The sequence below is a fragment of the Microcebus murinus genome, chromosome 20, assembly GCF_040939455.1.
Source record: "Microcebus murinus isolate Inina chromosome 20, M.murinus_Inina_mat1.0, whole genome shotgun sequence".
Taxonomy (NCBI): Eukaryota; Metazoa; Chordata; class Mammalia; order Primates; family Cheirogaleidae; genus Microcebus; species Microcebus murinus.
The window spans coordinates 30,157,082-30,173,457 of NC_134123.1; the positions used below are offsets into that span (position 1 = coordinate 30,157,082).

Here is a 16,376-nt window from a genome sequence, read left to right on the forward strand (position 1 = left end):
GACATTAATGATGTGATGTTGTTCTGCATTTGTCTGTTCACTTAACAATATGTCTTGGAGATTCTTCCAAGTCATTTCATTTTTTTTTTTGTCTTTGGGTCTAATTGAATTTTTTTTTATTTTGGCATATTATGGGAGTACAGATTTTAAGGTTTCAATAAATGCCCTTTCCCCCCTTCATTTTTTATTTTTTTGGAGATGGGGTCTCACTCTGTTGCCCAGGCTGGAATGCAATGCCCACATCACAGCTCACTGCAACCTCGTCCTCCTGGCCTCAAGTGACCCTCCTGCCTCGGCCTCCCAAAGTGCTGGGATTATAGGTGTGAGCCACGGCACCTGGCCTCTTCCAAGTGTTTTTGTATATATCTACTCCAGGGTTTCTCACCCTTGGAGCTAGCGACAATTAGGGAGGGATAATTCTTTGTTTCGGAGGCTGTTCTGTGCATTGTCAGGTGTTTAGCAGCATCTCTGGCCCCAGTTCACTAGATGCCCATAACACACCCTTGTTGAAACAAAGGTGACTCCAGACATGTCAGTTACCTCCCCCGGTGCAAAATCCCTCCCAGTTAAGAACCACTGGTCTACCCTCATTCTTTCTAAGTGGCTCTAGAATAGTTTTATTTAACCAGATGACCATTCCGATGGTTTCCAGCCAACTTAATGCTCTAAACCTCAAGTCTTCTCATCTGTGAAATGGGTATAAAAAAAAGAACCTTTCTTACCAGGCTGATGGGAAGGTTACATGAGCTGATGCACCTAACATGCCAAGCAGAGGGCCAGGCTATTAGAAAGATTCCACAAAAATGTAAGCTTTTTATTTTTCTACTGTACATTTAAAAATTATCATCACTCTGTGACCAGGGCAGGCCTGGTAGCCTCCCTGACCCTCTGTCTCTTCATCCGTACAAATGGAAATTACCACTTGACCTCACAGGTTGTCCTGAGGGTCAAATGAGGTAACGGCCAAGGGAGCACCAAGCCCATGCCTGACGCCCACTGTAGGCGCTTCATTAGTTCCCACCCTTTTACCCTTTGACTCATTCCCATAAAAAGGGGAGCCCGGTTTGTAGGGGATTGAAGGGACTCAACCCAGGGGGACCGCACCCTGCCCAAGGTCCTCCCCCGCCCGCAGCTGGTCCCAGGGCTCGGTCTGGGTAGGGGAGCCCGCCCGCCTGGCAGTGACTCACAGGCTGGGAGGGGCCACCTGACCCGCTGCCGCTGCCACGGCCTGACCTCTTCCTGTGTTTACGGGCCGGCCGTGCAGGGTTCCTGGCTGCAGAGAGGAGGGCGGCTGGCACGCGGGAGTAAGAGCGGGAGGGAGAGGGAGAGCAGACCCCTCGCGTGGGCTTGGATGTGAGCGTGCAGAGCCGCGCCTCGGGCCTGGCTTCCTTTTCCATGGTTTGCTTTCCTTCGTTGCCCGGTTTCTCCTTGGCAATGTAGCCGGTGCAGCCAGGCAGGCCGTTTGTTTCCCAGTCGTGTGGAGAGCCGGGGCTACGTACTAACCAGTCGTAGCTCAGGCTCTGGACTCGGGGACGTGGGTTCAGGTTCTGGCTCCACCACTTTGTAGCTGTGCAACCTCGAGCAGCTGACTTAACCTCTCTGACCCTTGGTTTCCCCTCCTAAAGGGGCAACACTAATGCCCACCCCAGAGCAAGCAGTAAAGATTAAGTCACATAGTGCAGCTGGCACAGAGCGGGGCACACGGAGTGCAGACGACACTGTTACACACGAAGGTCCCTGACTTTACCGTGGTGCAAAAGCAACATGCACGCAGCAGAAACCGCACTTCATATTTTGAATTTTGACATTTTCCCGTGCTGTTGGCACGCAGCACGATACCCTCGTGATGCTGGGCAGCGGCCGCGAGCCGCGGCGACTGACACTGCGCAATGTGCTGTGTCGCCAGGCGATTTTGCCCAGCTCTTGGCGCATGCGCGTGTCTGCGCACATTCGAGGTAGCCTGGGGTAAGCTCTGAAGCTCGGTGGTTTGGGCGTGGTCCGTGCATCTCTGACTTACGATGTTTCCCACTTACGCCGGGTCAATGAGGACGTGACCCCCCTGTCATAAGTCAAGCAGTGTCTACTGCCTTTGGCTGTATAGTCATTGGTCCCTGCGGCTGCGGGGGCGTGAGAGTCCGTAGGGCTCGCCCTTTGCAGAAGGCGAGGGGGCTGGGTGACACAGTCGGAGGCTCACCGCCACCCCCGCCCACGCCGCCCAGCGGAAATAACGACAGCAGCGTCATTTCTGTGTCCGCGCCATCCAGTCCGGTAGCCGCTAGCTCCATGAGACTATGGGGCATTTGAACTGTGGTTGGCGCCAGTAAAGAACTCTATTTTTAATTTTAGTTAAAACCGTGTGTTTCGTGTCGATTAAAATGTAAGTAGCGCCTGTTGCTGGTGGCCATAGTCCCGGGGGGCGCAGGCCTGGGCAGGGGTGGCGGGGCCCAGCCACCGGCTCCGTGCGGCAGCCCTCCTGCTGGCGCTGGGAGCAGAGGCGCGGCCGCGTGAGTAAGGGGCAGCTAACTCGTCTCTCACTGGTGTCCAGTCACGCTTTCCGTTGCAGAGTGGTTCCGGGAGCAGCAGAAGGCCTGGCCAGCCTTGGCAGGAAATGAATTCAAGGAGCGTTTGATGTTCTCGCTTCCTTAATATTAGTAAAGCAAAGTGTGTCTGGAAACATATTGATTGTCCCAACTGGGAGGGGGTGCTCCTGGCACCTAGCGAGTCGAGACCAGGGACGCTGTCCACCCCCTGCCCTGTGCAGGCCACCCCCCCCAGATGCCATCCCCAGTGAGGGCTGAGAAACCGGCCAAGTCCCTCCCGGGGACTCTGGGGGCCCACTCGCCAGGTGAGGGAGCCGAGGTTAAGAGAGATGAAGTCACGTGCTCTGACAGTCACACTGTGCTATGACGGTCACACTGTGCTATGACAATCACGCAGCATCTGTGCTGGGGACTCTGCCCCAGCCTGCACTCATCACCTGGTGTCCTGCCTCCTGGTCAGGGGGACATGGGTGGACGCCAGCAGGTCACGAAACCCTAAAAGTGTGCACATCATCGTGGGTGCGTGTCTTTTGTATTTTTCTGGGTGACAGTTCGGAGCTTTCACCAGCTTCTCACTGGAAGCCATTCCTCCCCCTCCCAAAAAAAAAAAACAAAGTTCAGGCTCCCTGGCTACAAATTCAAAACGGGCCTTTCCTGCCCTAAGGGTGGCAGGAGGCTGTGTCTTCCATTGTGAGTCCCCCTTTTCTGCGGAGCCCCCACGCGGCCCCCTCGCAGTCCCTGCGGAGAGATGCGACTGGTCACTTGTTCCTTGTCTTGCAGGCGATCGCTCCTTTGCTGGAAAACAACCATCCGCCGCCAGACCTCTGTGAATTCTTTTGCAAGGTATGGCGCGGCGGAGGCGGGCGGTGTTTGCGGGAAGTAACCTGCTGCTGTGCGTACACGGTGGGGGGAGGCGGGGGTGGCTTTGGACAAAAGGCTGCAAACCCAGGCCCCACAGATTCATCTCAGGGTCCGGGACACAGGCAGGGTCGTGCCGGGCACCCGTTCTCTGGTCACAGCACCTCTCTGCCGGATAGGCAGTCAGGGAGAGCCTGGGTCCCAACCGGGGGCATCTGGCTTTTCTCTGGAAGAACTCAGGGCTGTCCTGGGAGACAGAGTGCAGCAGGGTTCGGAGCCCTGGCGTCAGAGCCGGGTTATTATTAGACAAGGCTGCTCCTCGCACGGCTGGCCCATGGCGGGGTGCAGCTGTGGGCTTTCCCTGATCGGGGCAGCAGCAGGCCGTGCCCGGTCAGCTTGGAGGAGCCTCGAGGCTGCGCTCCATGCCCCGGCCTCAGCGCCAGCCTCCCAGTGAGGCTCATGCAGGACTTGTTGGGGACACATCGGGGGCCAGGCACTCCCCCCTTCCTAGAGCACATCTCAGCCGCCGCGTGGGAACCGGCGCACAAATCCGTTTTGTTCTTTGCTGTGAGATTTGGTTTTTCAGGGTACTAATGTGACGTCCTTGGAGACACACGTGGCCTGAGTCCCCCCCTCCCCTAGTGCTCCCATCTTCCTCCTGCCCACCCCCAGCTGCCTTCGCTCCCGCCAGCTCCCACTGGCCGCCCCGTCCACGGCCACACGCTGTTCCTCGGGAGGGTCGGGCCGTGTCCACCAGCGAGACCAGCTCGTAGGGTGGAAAGCGAGCACCAGAGGAGCGAGGGGACCTGAACCCTGCCCCTGTCCCAGGGTCCCCTGAGTGTCAGGAGTCAGGACTGTATGGTCCCCTTTGACCCACACACCTGCTGGCCTGAGGTGCCCAGGGTGCGTTCCAGGGCCGGGAGCACGCCGCGGCCACTCCGAATGCGGCGTACGCAGTGTGCGCCATCTGGTCTAAGTGAGGGCGCACACACACAGGGGCGCAGGCTCCTTAGGGCACAAGAGGGGACCCCTGCGCCCCCAGAGCTCATGGGTATCATGTCCCCGGCAGAGGGGATTGGACAGCCCGGCGTGTGGGCTCTGAGAGGAGGTGCCACAGCGAGTCGCCTCCTTTCTCGACAGTCTCTCCAGACTCCTCCACGTCTGCCTCTTTTCTCCTCCCAGGCTCAGGGTTTCTCTCACACCTCCTGATTTCAAGCTTTTGTTCTAGAACAGTGGGCCTTGGTTCACAGCATATCTTATTACCTGGGGGGTCCTGGTAGCCGGTTGGAAAAGGGTGAGCTAGAAAAAACTACCATTTTGGGGTCCCCTGCTACAGTCCCTTGCGGGTGTCAGAGGAGAGGGAGGGGGTCCCAGCCCCGGGGGTGCCGGTCCTCTGGCCGCTTTCCCTCTGGGGGGCGGGGCCCAGGCAGGAGAGCGAGAGGGGACAGAGTCTGTCCCCCTGGGCCCGCACTGGCCCTCTCTGGACCCAGCAGGCAGCCTCTCCTGCCAGACTTCGAGGCTGAACCCCCAGATCTAAGGAAAGTTTATTCATCTTGCTTTCCCAGGAAAGCCCTGATTTCAAGTATGTCGGGTTCGCTGTCCTCACGCAGGGCTCGAAACTGCGCTCCCGTGGACGCCCGGCAGGCTGTAAGGGGGTGGGACGGCAGGGACTGGTGGCCTTGCCTGCTGGGCCCGAGGCCGCCAGTTCCCTGGGGGGAAGCAAGCACTCGGCTGGTGAGGAAGGTGCGTCTGGCGCCGGATTCGGCTGCAGGCGCTACCCGATGATTAAAGCCAACAGTCAAAAAGCCACAGAACTTTCAACATCCTGGTGTCCAAACGCTAAAACCTCAGTGTCCTCATACCCGATTTTCAAGGCCTTTCAGGCCAGGCTGCCGCGTCTTAGTCTACAGGAGCCGTGGTGTATATTAACTGAGGATCGTGTCAGGACGGACTCCCGCCCCTGCCATTTGCGACAGTCTCAGACTCCAGCACAGTGGCTGCCAGAAAAAGAAAATTTTTTTCTCTGGGGCCACGGTGTTTTATTACGAAAATAGGATAAAAACTTTGAAAACAAAGAAGCCCTTTCTGACTTAATGAAAAATTTGTTATTTTTTATCATTTTCTGTGCGTGAGTTATGTGCAACTTGAGAGAGAGTTCACGTGGCTCAAGATAGAGACGCGTGAGTTACATACGCTTCACGAAGCCCCGGGTGAAAGCTAGCATGAGTTCTATACACATGGCAGTCAGTGTGTTAAGATCAAAACAAAAAGCAAACCAAAGATCCCATCCTGTTCACTTGTGTCACTCCAAAAAAAAAAAAAAAAACCTGGGGCATTTCTTGGTATTTACCCAAATGTATTAAACACAAAAACCTGCACATGGATGTTTATAGCAGATTTACTCATGATTGCCAACGCTTGGAAGCAACCATGATGTCCTTCAGTAGGTGAATGGATAAATTGCAGAATATTATTTAGTACTAAAAAGAAGTGAGCTGTCATGCCATGAAAAGACAGGAGGAACCTTAAATGCATGTTACCGAGGGAGAGAAAACACTCTGAAAAGGCTGCAGACTGTATGATTCCAACTCTCTGCCATTCTGAGAAAAGCAAAGCTGTGAGACAGGAAGAAGATGGGTGTTGAGGAGTGGGGGGTGATGAGCGGCAGGACAGGGTTTTCAGGGCAGTGAAATGACTACATATGACACTATAGTGGTGGACACATGTTGTTATCCATTTGTCTAAACCCATGGAGTCCATTGCACCAAGCGTGAGCCCTAATGTAAACTGTGGGCTCTTGGTGACAGTAATGTGTCACTGTATTTTTATCCTCTGTAGCAAATGTACCAGGAGGTGCAGGATGTTGACAGCAGGGGACGCTGGCCCTGTTGGGGGCGGGGGGTATGTGGGAAATCGCCCTGCCTCTCAGTTCTGCTGTGAACCTCAAAGTGCCCCCCTGCAAAGTAAGTCTTTTTTTAAAAAAAAACACCACGCAACAATACTCAGCGAGGGAACCCCCGCACCCACAGCAGGGCTCACTGTCCCCAGCTCTGCGAAAAGCTCGGGCTGTGGCCAGGCCCATGGTGACCGTGCCCCGCTTTCTCCCCAGCACTGCAGAGAGCGGCCCCGGTCCATGGTGGTCATCGAGGTGTTCACGCCCGTGGTCCAGAGAATCCTCAAGCATAACATGGTGAGTCCGCGGGCCCCGGCCGTCCCGGCCGTCGCCGCATGCGCAGAGCTGGGCGTGGGGTTGGCCAGCCTCACGCCGGAGCTGGGCGGAGACGCCGGCGGGGAGGCTGGAGGGGTCGTGCAGCCTGTCCTCCTTGATTATGCTTTTGCCGTTAAGGCCACAGGAAGAGTCTTGTCGCAGTGGGTAAGAATAACAAGACGCTGGGGCTGGTGAGAGGAGATAAGTCTTGCAGGCAGAAGGTCCCAGCTAGTTTATGGAGACGCTCGATCCTCAAGGACCTGGGTTGTGACTTCACACTCCTGAAGGAGGGCACTGTGCACGGTGGTGTCCTTCCAGGGAGTGTGGAAAGAGCAGAAAAAGCGCCTTTGCAGACACGACCTCAGCCAGGTGGTGAAGGTCGGCGTCAGCAGTGATGAGCCACCTTGATAGTCTGTGCCCTGATAGGGTGAGATGAAAATGGCACTTTACCTCTGCGTCTTCCCCCAAAGAGCCCCTAACCCCACCTGATCACGAGAAAAACGTCAGGCAGATCCCAGCTGAGGGACAATCTACAAAACACCTGGGCAGTCCTCCCCCAGACTGTCAAGGTCATCAAAAATAAGGAGAGTCTGAGAAACTGTCACAGCCCAGAGGAGCCTAAGGAGGTGTGACACTTTCGTCACATGGGATCCCCAAACAGGAAAAGAATGTTGGGGGAAACTGAGGCAGTCTGAATAAGGTGTGGCCTTTGGTTAATTTTTTTAAAAGACTGAGGCAGGATTTCATTGCACACCCTCTCTGGCCTGGGCACTTGGAATCCGTGTGGTCCCTTTGTGTTCTCTAGTCATTGCAACGAGAGTGGGAAATATCATTACTTTCCCCATAATGCATGTGGGGAAACTGAGGCTTGGCAAGGTCCACTGAGTGGCCACCAAGGCCATAGCTAGGAATGAGAGTAACGAACATCTATTCTCAGGCATCTGTCGAGCACCTTGGTGGAGACAGAGTGTGATGCTCTTGCAGTGTGGCCCGTCACTAGCCCTCATGCCATCCCTGTGACGTCCTGTACACAGGAGGGATCTGGGACCCAGAAGGGCCGGACAGGCTGCTGGGGGCTGGGGAGCAGCTGTGAGTGCTTCTCGGGGGAGCTGGGGGGGGCAGGCAGTGTGAGGCCAGGGCCATTCCCACCCACACGTTGTACTGAGCCAGCCACCATCCTGGCATGTGGAAATGACTCTGGAAAAGGGTAGCCTGGAAGCCATTTCATTTGTGACATGGCTTTCATGTTTGCACAACATGCCCCTAAAAGAATATCATCTCACCTACATCCCCGTCGCCAATCAGGAATGGGAACGTGTGGCACGTACCCTTCTCTCCCTCGCCCATACTCACAGCAGACATCATTAATCAATCACAGCACTCTTCCTGCCTTGTCGGAGAGAGTTTCAGACTCTCCCCACACAGCATTCCAGGCCGCCACTACCAGCTGACACGTGTTGGCACCATAGTGAGTTCCAGCTACCATTCCCTGCTCTAAGCGATCGCAGACTGTAATGGAATTGTTGCTGATTTCTGAGATCCTCCTAGATTTGGGGGGACTTCATTTTTTGTTTTCAGAACACAGGGGAGAGGGACATCTGGTGAGATCTTATTCCAGGATAGCAATGAAACTCCCCACTGGGATAATTTCTCCCTTAATTTGGGCTCTGATAGTTTCAAGGAGGACACTTTCTGGCTTTGGCCAGCTGGGGGGAAAGGGTCTCTGCTTGTTAACTTTATTTGTCTTTTTTTTTTTGAGACAGAGTCTCGCTTTGTTACCCATGCTAGAGTGAGTGCCGTGGCGTCAGCCTAGCTCACAGCAACCTCAAACTCCTGGGCTCAAGCGATCCTGCTGCCTCAGCCTCCCAAGTAGCTGTGACTACAAGCATGTGCCTGGCTAATTTTTTCTATATATTTTTAGTTGACCAATTAATTTCTTTCTATTTTTAGTAGAGATGGGGTCTCGCTCTTGCTCAGGCTGGTTTTGAACTCCTGACCTCAAGCCATCTGCCCACCTCAGCCTCCCAGAGTGCTTGGATTACAGGCGTGAGACACCGCTCCTGGCCTGCTTGTTAACTTTAAGATCTCTTGTGGAGCTGGGGATGGTGGCTCACGTCTATAATGCTAGCACTTTGGGAGGCCAAGGTGGCAGGGTCATTACAGACCTGGCGATCAAGACCAGCCTGGGCAACATAGCTAGACCCCGTCCCTACAAAATATAGAAAAATGAGTTGGGCATGGTGATGCACACCTATAGTCCAAGGTACTCGGGAGGCCAAAGCAGGAGGATCGCTTGAGCCCAGGAATATGAGATGACAGTGAGCTGTGATGATGCCACTGCACTCTAGTCTGGTCAATAGAGTGAGAGCCTCTCTCAAAAAAATAAATAAGTACATAAAATTAAATCCCTTATAGGAATAGCATTATATAGTGAGGGCCATGCCCTTTTGGAGTTCAGAGCAAAGGTTCTGGAGTTTTGCTTGCCAAGGATCTTGGCAATGACAAAGCTGCACCCCCAGGACATGCTTTGGGTGTTGCGGGGGTGGGTGCCTCTTCAGGCACGTAGCATTTTTGCATGTCCCATGGTAGTCAATAAACTGTTTCGTAAGGGTTTTTTGGGGACATCTGACTTCAAAGGGGGAAAAGTCAAAATCCAGACAGCCTCCCGGGACTTCACCGTACAGTGCCTCCCTTGAATTGGGTTAGTTTTATGGGCTTGGAGTGTTGACCATGTAATAATTCTGTGTATAAAAATCAGAACAGCTGCAGGAAAACCCAGCATTTATAAAATCTTTGATGGTCTGGCGGAGATTGGGGCCGCTCAGCCAGGATTCTGTACTTTGCTCTCAGTGAACACCCTCTAAGTGATGCCAGGCGTCCGGGGACGCTGTGACGCGTTGACATCCTGCTTGCTCTTGGCGTCGACTGATTGCACACTGCGAGCGGTGTCGGAAGAGAGCTGCAGGCGGGGCTGAGGCGCATCGGCTCCTTCTGTGCAAGCGCAGACTGTGCTAGGCAGTGAGTATGGCTGTGCCAGGCACGAGGAGACAGGATCTCACAGCGTCCTGACGACACAGGCGGCGAGCACGGGAGAGCCCTGACGTCCGCTCGTTTGGCGCTCCCCAGTGCTCAGCGCTTGGCCGTGGGCTGGATGCGCCGTTTTGGAGCTGTCGCCGGTGCAGGGGCTCACGTCACTGCCTAGCGAGTGTGCCTAGCCTGCCGCCAGCCACGCGCCTGCTAGCGTAGCATAAATGGCGACGTCTCTGCACCCCGGATGCAGCGTTTCTCACTAAGGAGGCACTTGAACATCTGGGAGATGGGGGAGTCGTATGCCACAGTGGTGTTCTGGAATTGGGGGGGCTTCCCCTCTTCTGAGTGCAGCTCTTGGCCCATTTCATGGATGAGCAAAGTGAAGCTTAGACAGTCTCAAAGAGTGTTCCTTGCTAGACCAAAATAAAAATTAGACACGAGAGGAAGCGGTCCTTTAGTGTGTTCTTCTGAAGAGTCAGTCTGAACAATTCATTGAACTGCACCCTCAAGAATGACCGTGGATCTCTGTGCCCACGTGCCACTCACTGGCGTGTTCTTGTGGCAAAGGAGGCAAGAGGATGTGGCTGTGGACCCTAGTGGGCCACTGGGTGACCTGATCTCCAGCTCTCAAGGGGAGCATATTTGACTGATCCAAAGAGGCAAAATGTCTCTCACCCGCATGTCAGAGGCCACCAGAGCCCGCTGTAATGTCTGTTTCCAAGGACAGAACCTGACTCTCCAGAAGTCTAATAGCAAAGGCAGTGATGGTTACCTTTGGCAGGGTTCAGTTGGCGCAGTTTTGGTAGACTCATGAAACTCTAGAGGTAGACGGGCTAGAGATCACTTCTTTCAATCTCGTTCCACAGTGGGGACAGTCAGGCCTGGACAGGCGGGTGGTGGCCCAAGGCCACACGCCTGTCCTGCCACCCTTTTCCAGGAGTCTAGGAGATGCCGGGCATCTTCCTCGATTTGAAAGTGAGATAAGGCGACGTCTCTAAATCCTCTCATACGGGGCCTCATCGTCTAGCCTGATTGGTACTCTGTGTGTGCGCGACGCATGTGCGTGCGTCCCTCGAAGCCCTCTCCATGGGTGCTGCCTCCCTCCCGTGGACAGGAACAGTCCCGGTAGGGCGTGTGAGCAGGTGTCCCCCTTCCGCGGGCTCCTGGCCCCGATTCAGCCCCTTGATTGCGGGTGAGGCAACCCCAGACAGCTGTAGACACCCTCCTGGGCGCAGGCGGGAGGCATTTCTAGAAACTCGTTCTCCTCAGAGCTCAGGCCGGCCGGGATCAACAGGGCCTGGAGGAAAGCCACCTGCGTTTCTAGTTCACACACGGGAGGCCTGTTTCAGGCTGCTGTTTTCTAGTATGTTCCCCTGGGGGAGGGACAGAAGGACGAGCTTGGAGAAACAGCCCCTCCCTCGTCTTGCGGGTCAGCGCGTGGTTTTCCAGAGAGCCGGCACGACCTGGTGGTGTCTGCCCCTCTGCCAGGTCCCCGCACCTCCCCGGCCCTCCGCACGGCCGTGGGCAGGAGCCAGGCGCCGGCTTGCAGGGTTCCCTCCCGGCCGCCGTCCTGGTACCTGCCTTTCCACCTGGTGGCCGAGCTCTCCATGGCCGCCCTGCTGATGTGACATGTTGGGGACGCTGAGAAAACATCAGTCTCCAGTTATGTCGCACGGCTGGAGCAGGCAGGGGTCCCTTTGTCCCCTTGTCAGTGCCCCTTAATTAAGCCTCAGCCCATTTTGCTGGGCTCATCTGGGCTGGTGGGTGGAGGCGGAGCCGGGAGCGCCACCTTTTCCTGACGTTGCACAGACCACTCCCTACGGCTGCAGCGGCTGCGCCGAGTCCTGCCTTCAGATGACGGTCACACGCACCTGGTCACACGGCACACACACACACACACACACACACACACACACACACGCCACCATCTACGCTGCACGTCCCTCCCACCTACCCCGTTATTCGTCCATCTTTCTCGATGCCCTTCGTATCCCATGTGCCTTTTGAGGGTGGCTTTTTCTGCAGCCGAGAGCACGTGGTCATCAGACACCTGTGAGTTCAGTTCTGGGTCCGGGTCGCTGGGGCCAGCCCGGAGCGGGAGGAAGCCCCTGAGGGCCTGCGCCTGGGCCCCACCTTTGCCAGGGTTGTCACTCCTCTCGGGAAAGGGCAGGCATCTCTTCCCCAAGCACATGGTCTGAGATCACGGGGAGCCTCGTTTGTCCAGCGCCACCTGTGTCCAGTGCCACCTGTGTCCACCACGCCCCCAGGAAGCCCCAGAGCCGCTCCCCCAGGGTGATGACCCCCTAGCAGAGACGACTGCCTGACTTTGCTGTGCGAATGGCTCACAGAAAGCAGGGGCCCCAGAAACTCTCCGGTGGCTGTAGAAGTTTCTAGCTTCCCCAGGGCTGGTGGGGGGCGGAGTTGGCCGTGTGCAGCCCGTCTCGGTCCTGCAGCTGAATCATGATTGGCCATTTCCGAGCATGTCTATGTGACACCCTGACAATTCCTGGTCCCCAGGGGTGGCCATTAAGGTTGTAAGCCAGGGTGTAACAGTGCCGTTCGTGCTTGCCAGGTGGCTGGTGGCTGCCCGTTGCCTTCTACACTGACGGCTCTGGGCAGAGCTGGGTCCTGCTAGCCGGGGTCCTGGCTGCCCCGGGCTCCTGTCCTGCTTGGCAGCGTGTCCCCAACCCCTGTCCTCTGCTCTGCCTGCAGGACTTTGGGAAGTGCCCGCGGCTGAGGCTGTTTACTCAGGAGTACATCCTTGCCTTGAACGAGCTCAACGCGGGGATGGAAGTGGTGAAGAAGTTCATTCAGAGGTGGGTCTCCAGCCAGCGCCCCTCCCCGCCCTGGCCTCCGAGTCCGCTTGCCCCTCCAGCCCAGAGCCACCTGCTCCGTGGTGCCCAGGGAGGAGCCACTGCTGGTGTTCAAAGGCTCCAAAGCATGCCATCTTCTGTGAGGGCTTCCCCTGGATCCTTCCCGCCACGTGTGGTCTGAGCCAGTTATTTGCTGTGTGATGTTGAGCCAGTCACTGCACCTCTCTGATCTTATTTCCTCGGGGGCCCATGGGAGGCTGTTGTGCAATTAAATGAGGACTAAATATCCGAGGAAGCCCCTAGCACGCTGCTCGTGCCCGCAGGAGCTCGGGAAAGGTCACGGTCCTGAGCGGTGTTAGCGTTTCCATGGCTCCCGCAGCGCTAGCGCCGTAAGGTGTTTAGCAAAGGATCCTCCCAGTGGTCCCACAGGTGGGACTTGCACAGCCACCTGTCCAGCCTGACCAAGAGGAAGCCAAGTATTCTCGTTCTTACTCACCGCTGGTGTTTGGGGTTGTTTTGTTTGGTTGGTCGGCTGGTTGGTTTTGCTTTGCTTTTTCTGTTTTTTCATTTTCTCTCTGTGCTTCGGTTTCCTCGTCTGTGACATGGGAACCGCAGAGCCCCTCGCGTGGGCAGCGTGGCGATCGGGAGCCCGCTGGCAGGCGGCACCAAGCACAGCGTGGAAGCCTGTCGCCCCATTAGCCGGCATCGTTACTGCTTTCTTCAGAATATCAAAATGACTTTTGTAAGCCAGTCCTGAAGCCGTGTATGTCCTAGACACACTCACCAAGTATTTCCAGCCCAAATGACGAGCTCTTCTGCCAGGGCCTGGTGACTTCAGGGTGCCTCTAAAGCCCCTGGCTGTGCTTTGTGAAGTGCCGCCAGGTCTGGCCTCTCTTGGTAGCTGTGGCCACGGCAGTGATTTCCCACAGTGTTGCAGGTGTCATCCTTAGACCCGCAGTCTGCCCCCTTCACAGATGAGGAAACTGAGGCACAGAAATAGCCGTGACAAATGATAATGACTGGCATTGATTGAGGACCTAGTGACTGTGTCCCAGACCCCATACGAATAAGCAAAGATGACCATAGTCATTTTCCCTCCAAAGCAGGACAATTTTGAGAGTAAAATGTGTTGTTATAAATAATTATTCCTAAACCACCAGGTAGAAACATACGGTCAACCCATGCTAGGTCTTTCCATGAATTGGGAAACTTGGTCCTCCTGTGACCCACCAAGGTGGGGCTGTTGTCTTCATTTTATAGCCCAGGAAACTGAGAGTGGAGCGTTTCGGTAGCTTGTCAAGGCCACTCAGCTGGATTTGAACCCAGCCCCCTGGATCTGGGGCCCACAGTCTGGAGCTCTGCTCTCTGCCACCTGCACATGGCACAGCCAGGACCCAGAGCCTGGTGTTGCCAGCCACAGGGTGAAGGCAGAATGCCCGGGCCAGCCCCGTGCCTCAGTGGTGCCTGGCATCTCCCTTTGTCCCCGCCTCCCACCTCGCAGGCGTCTCACCCCTGCCCTCTGCTCTGTTCCAGCATGCACGGCCCCACAGGGCACTGCCCGCACCCCCGGGTCCTGCCCAACCTGGTGGCCGTGTGCCTGGCTGCCATCTACTCCTGCTACGAAGAGTTCATCAACAGGTCAGTCACTGCTGCGGCCAGCAGGGCTTGGGTGGGGGGCGTGCTGCCACATCCACCGTGGGCACAGGTCACCAAGGACCGAGGGGCTGGGGAAGTGGAGTGGCTTTCGCTAGACAGGTCTCCTGGTGTATTTGCCCCATTCCCTGAGCCGGGCCCAGGACCGGGGCGTGTTGCTGAAAAAGCAAACACTGCGAGTCCACCACCGCAACTGCAAGGCTGTGGGCCACCTGACTTTAGCAAGTAATGTTTTGTGCTGGAGATTTCTCATGACACATGGGTGTGTGTGCTTGTGAATGTGTGTATATGTGTGTGCACACGTGTGTGCACGGGTATGCAAATGCATGAGTGGAAGCATGTACACGTGTAACTGTATGTGGGGGTAGGGTGTGCACATGTGTCAGTGTGTGTGTGCCTGTGGGCGGGGGGTGGGGGGGACACTGCTGATCATCCTGCCACCCACAGGACAGGTCCCGCAACACGGAATTATCTGGCCCCAGATGTCAGCAGAGCCAGGTTGAGAACTCTGAGCTGGGTGGCTGTTGCACAGGAGCAGTCACCGCTCTCTGTCCCTAAGAGTTATGTACGTGACTGTAATGGATTTAAGTTATTCCCAGGGTTTGCTAGAGCCAGCTCGCCCCTAACATTTGGGAGCACATGTCCCAGTTCTGCAGTGACGTCACTTGGTAGCTCGAGGTCAGTTGTGGTGGGAGTATTTACACCAAGGAAATTGGCAAACACTCCAGACGAGGGCTGCTTTTTTTCCGAGAGTGTTGGTTGCTAGACATTTACCAGCATACCGTAGGTTATGCCTTAAACCCTCTTTTTCTTAAAAAAGAAAAGGAAGAAAGGTGCCCAGGCCCCGCCCACTGCCATTCTGGTTTAGTTGGGACGGCCTTGGCGTTGTTTGTTGCCTTGAACTCCCCAGGCAAGTCTAATGCACAGCCAGAATGGAGAACCCCTGGTTGCAAAATTTTTCTATCCGTGGTCCTTGAACACCTGCTCCAGAGTCACCCGGAGCAGAGTCACTTGTTTCTTTAACAAGCAGATTCCCTGGTGCAGCATTTCTGGGCCGGGGCCCAGGAATCTGCATTCCTAAACTCCACAGGGGATTCTGATAAACGTGGAGGACCCCTGCAGGGGAGGAGCTGAGGGAATCCAGTGTGACCGGAGCAGAGGGAAGGAAGGAGGAGGTGAAGCTGGGGGGGGAGACAGGGCTGGCCACGGAGGGGCAGCTTCTCAGGTCCCCCAGCAGCCTGGGGCTCCCCTGGGCTGGTGGTAAATGCAGATCCGGATTCAGCAGGTCCGGGACAGGGATGCTACACACTCAACGAGCTGCCAGTCTGTGCAGCGGGCCAGGGCACACTCCCAGTGGCAGGGCTGTCCCTGTGTTGCTGCGGCGAGTCAACAGTGGGTCGTAAGAGGAGGAGGGACGTGGTGAGATTTCAGTTCCGGATTTTCCTCCGGTGGCTGCCGCTGCGGGGAGGATACACGGGAGGGGCAGGCTCGAGTGCGGGGGACGCTGGCAGCTGTTAGGATGGCGGGGTGCCAGGGTGGAGGCGTGGCCAGGTGGGTCCCGCTGCCTCCCGCCCACCCGGGTAGTTTAGAGCCACCAGGTTCCAGCCAGTGCTGTCAGTTCCTCCGGAACGTCAGCGTCACCCAGGGAAGCGACTCGCTGCTGGGACGTTTCCCGGCTCCGCTCCAGCACGCCCCTGCGAGATAAAGCCTGCTGTCCTCCAGGCGGTCCGCGGTGCTCCCGGTGGGCACACAGTGTACTCATGCTCGGAAGAACAGGCAGCTTGACCCGGGTTACCGCGGCTCTCTGGAAAATCACCGGGCTGAGCCAACAGCCTTGAAAATCCACTCCTCGGTCCCAGCAGAGGAAACAAAGGGGCTGGAGCGTGGAGCGCGCAAATCAGATCTGACCCGAGGGAGAACGTGGGCCGGCCCTCCCCGCACAGACCACACACGATTTCCCGTCAGCCGTCGGTTTCCCAGACTGTAGCTGCTGGATTCTGTTTTTCCCCCAGCAAAGCTTAAAGCGTATTTAGTCAACACCCCGGCGGGCCCAGCTCCGGCCTGGCTCATGGCACATGCTGGGTAAATCACACCCTCCCTGGGCCCTGGGTTCCAGTTCTGCACTTTGCCCTTGGGGTGGCTACAGAGAACCCAGTGGTGTGGCCCAGTCCTCGAGCCCCAGAGAGACGGGCACATGCGTGTGGCACATCTGGGGAGTGACCAGACAAGCAGCTGTCTCTAATCATGCCATCGTGCTTGGAGTCGCTTGGACCA

The 16,376-nt window shown here is 56.3% G+C and overlaps 1 protein-coding gene across 3 annotated transcripts in view; it reads left to right on the forward strand.

Moving 5' to 3' along the window:
• The window catches only part of CMIP (c-Maf inducing protein), a 219,481-nt gene that overhangs the window by 178,263 nt on the left and 24,842 nt on the right, over window positions 1–16,376 (forward strand). For all 3 annotated transcript variants that reach the window (XM_075995812.1, XM_075995813.1, XM_012779039.2), the window contains 4 exons: window positions 3,321–3,383; window positions 6,508–6,588; window positions 12,349–12,452; window positions 13,983–14,087. In XM_075995812.1, the coding sequence (XP_075851927.1) occupies window positions 3,321–3,383; window positions 6,508–6,588; window positions 12,349–12,452; window positions 13,983–14,087 (353 nt within the window). The remainder of the gene's footprint in view (window positions 1–3,320; window positions 3,384–6,507; window positions 6,589–12,348; window positions 12,453–13,982; window positions 14,088–16,376) is intronic.